General features: G+C 47.3%; 1 protein-coding gene across 1 annotated transcript in view; it reads right to left on the reverse strand.

Annotated features, from left to right (window-relative positions):
- AKAP12 (A-kinase anchoring protein 12) overlaps positions 1 to 4527 on the reverse strand; it is a 100476-nt gene extending 95949 nt beyond the window's left edge. Inside the window, exon 1 of the mRNA XM_053904381.1 lies at positions 4208 to 4527. Coding sequence (XP_053760356.1) covers positions 4208 to 4369 — 162 coding nt within the window. The 5' untranslated portion in view covers positions 4370 to 4527. The remainder of the gene's footprint in view (positions 1 to 4207) is intronic.
- Positions 4528 to 7957: the final 3430 nt, after the last annotated feature.

Below are 7957 nucleotides of genomic sequence, written 5' to 3' on the forward strand. Positions count from 1 at the left end.
TTCGCTTGGCTCAAGAAATCAAGATTTAGAGGCATTCACTTTCGAACGTCCCCTCTCTGTAAAGAGAGCTTTCGTACTATTTTTCCTTTCTGATCTTATACGCTAATAAATTTTTGCCTGCTGCTCAAAAAAAAAAAAAAAAAATTCAAGATTTCCCAGAAACTTTAAGTAAATGTCATGTCTACATTAACACCTGAATAAAAAAATACTCTTTCGAAGACAAACTTTTAAAAAGCAGATGATTGGGGCACCTGGGTGGCTCAGTCAGTTAAGTGCCCGACTTCAGCATAGGTCATGATCTCACCTTTTTTGAGTCCGAACCCCTCTTGGGCTTTGCATGGACAGTGCAGAGCCCTCCTGGGATTCTCTCTCTCCCTCTCTCTGCCCCTCCCACATTCACACACAAGCACAAGCGTTCTCTCTCAAAAATAAACTTAAAAAAAAAAAAAAAATTGTGAACAGATCCTTACACTTAAAGCCCTCCCCTATTAAAAAAATAATAAAAATAAAAACAGATGATTGGGGCTCCTGGGTAGCTCCGTCGGTTAAGCGACTCTTGATCTCTCCGGCTCAGATCATGATCTCACAGTTCATGAGTTCAAGCCCTGCATCAGGCTCTGCACTGACAGTGCGGAGACTGCTTAGAATTATTTCTCTCTCCCTCTCTCTACTCCTCCCCTGCTTGCTCTCTCTCAAAATAAACAAACTTTTAAAAAAATCTTTAAAGGGGCGCCTGCGTGGCTCAGTCGGTTAAGCGTCCAACTTCGGCTCAGGTCATGATCTCGTGGTCCGTGAGTTCGAGCCCCGCATCGGGCTCTGTGCTGACAGCTCAGAGCCTGGAGCCTGTTTCAGATTCTGTGTCTCCCTCTCTCTGACCCTCCCCCGTTCATGCTCTGTCTCTCTGTCTCAAAAATAAATAAAAGTTAAAAAAAAAAAAATTAAAAAAAAAAATCTTTAAAAAAAAAATAAAAATAGATGATTGAGGAATATGAGGCTTCATTTACTAACTGCATTGGGGTAGTCTGAAAGTCCTGCCCCTGCAGTGGCCAAAATGGGCAAGTCTCAAAATTAAAACTGATAAATAATTGATCAAGCCATTTCCCCTCAGAATTTACATATATAAGATTGTAAAAGATTGAAAAGATTCCATTTTATTGAAATATACCAGATAAACCCAGGACTTGTGCTTCAGTGCACCTAAATGTTAGGGTTGAGTAATCAAGTTTTAACACTCCATTTGACCTGATAGGAGTGATATTCAATTAGTGTAATGTCTTCTAAGAAGTACTTAGTAAATGGCTGATGACTAAAATTAACCACAAAAGGGGGCGCCTGGGTGGTTCAGTCGGTTAAACGTCTAACTTCAGCTCAGGTCATGATTGCGCAGTCCGTGAGTTCAAGCCCCGCATCGGGCTCTGTGCTGACAGCTCAGAGCCTGGAGCCTGTTTCAGATTCTGTGTCTCCCTCTCGCTGACCCTCCCCCGTTCATGCTCTGTCTCTCTCTGTCTCAAAAATAAATAAATGTTAAAAAAAATTAAAAAAATAAAATTAACCACAAAAAAAGAGAAAGTAAACTGGACTGCTAAATAGGCAGCATGCATGTCATATAAACATCACTGAGATGGGAAAAAAAAAAAAATCTGTAAATAGCTTTTGTGATCAGCATCCTAAGAGGGAAGGGGGGGTTGTATTAGTCTAAACCCCCAAATGTCCACACACCCAATCAAGAAAGCTCAAGATGTAATTCATAACTAATTCAACCTCAAGTGGTCTCCCTTGAGCCCCTTGCATTCACAATATTTTGTGCATTTGCAATTAAAGACAATTTGAAATTGCAATGCGAACAAGTCACTTTATTTCTAGAGAAATAGAAACCAAAGACCCCAAAGAGTTTTTGCCAAAACAGTCACTTGGTCTATGAACAACGTGTGGTTTAGTCACTGATACAAGAGGCAGATCACGATGAGATGGTCCAAGGTTAAATTGTAGAAAAAGGAGCATCCAATCAAAACCAGGGAGCCAGTACATCCTACACACCAGGCAGCATGTCACACATGGGAGGTTGGGGGGGGGGGGGGGGGGGACACTTGAGCAAAAACACACATACGGTCCCTGTCCCGTGGAGCATTTACAACCAGGAGAACACTTAGTCAAGTCACTAGACCTACAAATGTGGGCACTGCTGCAAGAAGCCTGGCATGGCAGATAGGATTACTCGAAGGTCAGCAACTAGGGTTTAACAGGGCAAAGAGGGGAGGCAAGAGCTACGTGCTGAGTCATTCTTAATCAGGGAGTCCTTTTGAAAAGACAGGTTTTCAAAACCTGAGTAATAAATTTTGCTAGCTGAAATGAAAAACGACCCATTTTCCAAGGAGACATGTAAGTGTATTGATTTGTCTCCAAATTGATAACTGGGCAGGATGCCAAAGAGTTCAATGATATCCTAGATGTTATTTAAGTAATTTTTTTTAAAGGAGGTGGCTTGGCTGCTTCAAGATGGTGGTGACTAGGAAAGAGGGTGGATAGGATTACGGAAGGACAAAAAGAGAGCCAAAGGAATAGTTCTTTAATGAACAAATTCGAGTTTACCAGATTTATTTAACAGATTAGGTATCCTATTTCAGCATGAACTGTTAAGATAACCTGAAGCAGTAAAAACCGAGGGGAAAAACGTCCCCAATTGCTACACCTTAAAACTACTTTCATCATGCGACTCTTAAATACTGCTCATGAGGCCATTTTGGCAGTAGTCGGCATCAAAAGGTGATGTACGGTGAGTATTAAAATGTGAGTCAGATCTCAATAGGATAGTACCTTACTTAAGCCTAAAGCTTAGGCACCTCTTAGAAAATTCGATATTCCAGGCAATTGGTACTTGGTACCACCTACAGCTCTAGGGACCACGGGTTTTACAAGTAGTTACAAGTTAAACGCTAGAGGTAATCTAATTGAGAGCACTCTCTCAGCCCGAACTAGACTAGGACAGCTAAAGAGGTCACAACGATGACATCACAGTTGAGAGAAATTTACCTAGATTTCAGGGCGGGAGGTTGTTTTTCACACTGTAAACATCTACATTTCCTGGTAACTCTTAAAGGTCCTCACATCCTATATCCTCAGATACAACACATGGTATGTCCTTTTTCTTTTTTTTTTTTTTTTTTAGTATTAAATACGATTATTCACCGTCTTTCCATAAGATATCACAGGACAGGTTAGGTGCCGCCTTGCTAATGAACGCATTTGCTGGAAAATAGATTATGTAATAAAAACAAAATACAGCTACCCCAACAAGCCAACGTACTGGCGGCTGTAGCCGCCAAGAGTAAATATTTCAGCCTTCGTGACTTAAGGCTATAAAATACAAAATTTCCAGGAGGTTCAGCACTGCCTTCACAGACATGAGTGCAAGGAATGAATGCTCGCTTACGCCTCTGACCGCATCCTTTGAGAAGTTCTCACTTCTCCCCCAGTATTTGTTTATCCAATTGAGTCCAACGGGCAATGAACTGGGCGAAAAGGACGACGCTGCCTTGTCTGCGAAACCTGTCATTCGTTCTGGAAGTGCAGCGTCTACCCAGGTTTTCTTTGGCTCGGAGCGGGCTACACCCCAGGCTTTCTCTGCATCAGGAAGGCGGTGTCTGCGCGAGCGCTGCGGCAGCAAGACTGGGTACCAAACCCGGGCCGCTCCAGGCACAGCTGGTGCCAAGGACCATACGCGGCGCGGGGGAACCCACGGGTGGCTGGTCCGCCCGGCTGCGACACGGGTCCCGGCCCGACAACAGTTGACTTTCCGCATCCGGGAGAAAGAGGGGCGGGGGGCCCAGGACCCTCGGTCGATAGGTCACTTCCCCCTCCCCCCCGGACTCCCCCACGCAGCTCGTGCGTCTCGGGCTGGGTCTCTCCCACCGGAAGAGTGCGGAGAAAGGCTCGGTTAGCGAGGGGCGGGGGGCGGATTTTATCACTGCGGAAGGCGCAGTCGCCTCCTCCGGGGACCCACGACAAAGATGCAAGCCCGTCGCGCTCGCTGCTGCTCTGGTCCCACCCCCCGGCGCAAGAGACCCCGGAAAGCTAGAAAGAGGGGTGCGTGCTCCCGAGTTTGCAAATGGGCTGGACGGGCCGGGAAGTTCTCGCAGGCGGAAATCAGAGGGACCACCCTCCACCCCCCACCCCCCACCCCCGGGCAGGTGGTCCGGCGCGCCCGTACCTTGGTGGCGGGGTCGGCGGCGGCGATGGCCGGATCCCCCTGCGCGCCGGGAGCCTCCTCCGCCGCAAGGCCGCCGGCGCTGGGCTCGGGCTCGGCCGGCGTCGCGCTCCCCGCCTCCGGCTGCTCCGGGCTCCGCTGCTCCGTGGAGCTCCCGGCACCCATGGCTCTCCTGCGGTTCTCCCGCGCCTGGCTGCCCGGTTACACCTTCCCCAGATCGCAGCGACGCGGAGAAGAGCGAGAAGCCGTGAGCCCGCGAGGTCCCAAGAACGCCTTCCTCTCCCGCCGTCCTCCTCCGAACGCGCCCAGACTGCGAATGAACGAGACGCGCTCGCGGCAAACTCCTTAAAAGAAAAAAAAAAAAAAAAAAAAAAAAAAAAGCCACCTCTTTGCCTCCTCCTCCTCCTCCCCCTTGTTTTTCCCTCGCTTCATCACATGAGCACAGCCCCAGACACGCCTTGCAGCAGCATCTCCCCCCAGGCTGTAGGACCCGAGGCGCAGCCCGAGCCTCGAGCCCAGGTCCAGGCGGGCAGCCCACCCCGACCCCCGGGCGCTTCCCATTGCTCAGTGGGGACGGGAGGAAGACCCACGGTTGCAGGAGGGGAGGGGAGGGCAGAAAGCCCCCCGGGGCGATTGGGTTTGCTGAGGTTTATTAAGTGATTGAGAACCAGAGCTGCTGCTGCTGCTGCTGCTGCTGCAGCCCACTTTCCATTCGCCCAGAAGCGAACCCCGGTCCCCAGTAGCTTTCCTGCAGACAGCGTTATCCTCCCAGCGTTAGTTCTGCCTCCTCCCCGGGAGCAGGAGAAAGGCAAGCGCTCCTCGCCTTCTCCGGAGTCTGACCATATTAGGACACCTCACGTGGCCCGAGCTGGGAACCGAGAGGTTAATGCAGTCAGGCCACGGATGAGGTGGGCCAGGCGGCCCCACGCTCGCCTATCATCCGGAACCAGTGATGTCAGGCGATGCCATCAGCAACGCCGGCTGCCCTCCTTCCCTGGGGAATTCGGGAAAGGGAGACGGTGACGGGAAATGAGCCTGTCCTCTCTTTGAGGGCGTGATGCTGGAGGTACAGGCCACTTGTCCCTCGCGCCATGCGGAGACATGACGACGTAGATCTGTTCCTTTGCCGTTGGTAGCTCTCCATAGGTAGAGGCTTTAAATAAGATCAGCCTAAGTGGCTTGCATTCTTATCCGTCATACTCTTGGATCTAATGCTTGTTATATGAAGGTAGCAGGCAGCCAAGCCATATTTGAACGAAATCGAATCTTTAGCTGGATTATTTGGCACATAAGCATGAAGGTGATGGGGCCAGTTTTACCTGGCAACTAAGTGCCTTAGTTTTCACAAATAGTTGGAGGAATGAAGACACTCGGGTTGTCGACACGAGATACCAGATGAGTATCCTATACCCAGATTTTGTACAAGTTAGTGGAGAATTGATGTAAGCGGTTAGTTCAGCAGTAGAATATTTTGGGCCTAATTAACTGTGGAATGCAGTATGATGGCATACGATTATCCGGCATAAAATTTTTCTCAATTTTTCATCTTTAGTTGAAGAAGTACCTAAAGGCCACTTTCTCTGGAATATATCCCGCAAGAAGCAATATATTTGCAAAAGGGTGGGGTTTTCAGAATTTTTAAGCATTTCAACCATTTCAACTTAAATGTTTACCACTTAGAAAACATTGCAGTACTCACTATGTGCCAGGCACCATTCAAAGCACTTTGCATATCTAATCATATTTAATGCTTGCAACGACTCTAGGAGGTAGGTGCTATTTTTCTCATCTTACCAATGGAGTGGGGGAAAAGTGGCCCCAGAGAAATTAAATCAGGTGCTCGGCATTTCAGGCAGACACAAGAGCGAGGCCTCTTCCCACACCAAACCTATGTACAACACTTCACTCTCCTTCTGTAGAAAGTGTTCTCTCCTCTCAGGGTTACTTGTGAAAAGTGGCATTTAGGCCTCACCTAAGATGTTAAGGGCTAAAAATGCTGTTAAAGCCTATCTGAGAAGGACTAACGTCAGCGCGTAAAAAAATGTATCACTAAGTAGTACAAACACTATCAAAATGTCCCATTCTGTGAGATTATACTTATTCCGTTCTTGGGAACTTCTTAACAAAGCTTTTCACATCTCCCAGCTTTTAAATTTTCAGATAAAGATTGCAAGGCCAAAGATTTCAAGCCAACAGTATACAAACCCACATACTGAGAAAGACATGGCCAGTGTCTGCTCAGTTTAGCAACTGCTTGCTTTATGTTTATTTTCCAGGCCACGAACACGCTCATAGTCTGATTTTTTTTTTTTAAGTAAAATCTTATTTTAAGAAATACCCACATTCTAGTATTCCCTAATCTGCCTGAAACAGCTCCCTGATAAGGAGGTATTAAGAATAACAGGCTCTTTTGTCAATTCACACGAGCACCTTTGGCTTCCCAACTTTTCCATCCCTGCTTGTGAACTGGGGAGTTACTCTCCATTGACTTTTGTTAAGAAGAGTAGTTATGCTATTTATTATTCCTAGCAATGACATGTCCCAACTTTCTGAATATGTTATTTAGAATGTTGAGTAGAATAGGGGTACCTGGGTGGCTCAGTTGGTTGAGCATCCAACTTCAGCTCAGGTCATGATCTCACAGTTTGTGAGCTCAAGCCCCGCATGGGCTCGCTGATGTCAGCCTGTCAGCTCAGAACCCTCTTCAGATCCTCTGTCCTCCTCTCTCTACTCCTGCCCCACTTGCGCTCTCCTAAAAATAAATAAATAAACAACAAAAAAAACAACAATCAGGGGCACCTAGGTGGCTCAGCCAGTTAAGCATCTGACTTCGGCTCGGGTCGTGATCTCCTGGCTCATGAGTTCAAGCCCCACCTCAGACTCCGTGCTGACAGCTCAGAGCCTGGAGCCTGCTTTGGACTCTGTGTCCCTCGCTCTCCGCCCCTCCCCTGCTCACACTCTGTCTATGTCTCTCTCAAAAATAAACATTCAAAAATTAAAAATAAAAGAACATTCAACAGAACAGAAGATATGCCATTCAGAACATTACAAAGCTGACGCATTCCTTTCTTTCTTTCTTTCTTTCTTTCTTTCTTTCTTTCTTTCTTTCTTTCTTTCTTTCTTTTAAGATTTTATGTTTTTAAGTAATTTCTACACCCAACCTGGGGTTCGAACTTACAACCCCGAGATCGAGAACCACATGCTCTACCCACGGAGCCAGTCAGGTACACCACTCATTTATTTTTCAACACATATTTATCGAGTGCCTAGTAGGTGCCAAGCACAGAGTTACTGCTCTCCCATTACTGTGCTTCCCACGGGAGCTTCTAAATCAAGTCGCCAAGGTTTTCTTTTCTAGGGTTTCGGAGACTCCTTTAGAATTGCTTGGATTCGTGTCAGTGACAGCGAGGAAGGCCGCTGTTCTCAGTTTTCCACTTCTCGGGCCAAGGCTGTCAGTTACCCCGATTTGTCGCCAGCAGCCCTCTCTCCTCCAAACAGCAGGACGCAGGTGTCCCACACATCCTCCCCCATGGGGCAGCTGACGGTAGAGTCATTTCCCTGTGAGAGCTGATACTCTCATAAAAACAGCTCAAGATTTCTCCAAAACAAAGAGACGTGGCCCGTACAGCAGGCTGAACTCGTAGGCTTCACGCTCGCTTCTCCAGAAAGACAGGTCACACGAGATTTACCCATAAAATTTAAAGCCATAGCTGGGTGTCTGGTGCACACACCAAAACATTTTCAAGTATGTTT

Source organism: Panthera pardus, unplaced genomic scaffold, assembly GCF_024362965.1.
Source record: "Panthera pardus isolate Hobbes unplaced genomic scaffold, ASM2436296v1 HiC_scaffold_17, whole genome shotgun sequence".
In the NCBI taxonomy this organism is placed as follows: Eukaryota; Metazoa; Chordata; class Mammalia; order Carnivora; family Felidae; genus Panthera; species Panthera pardus.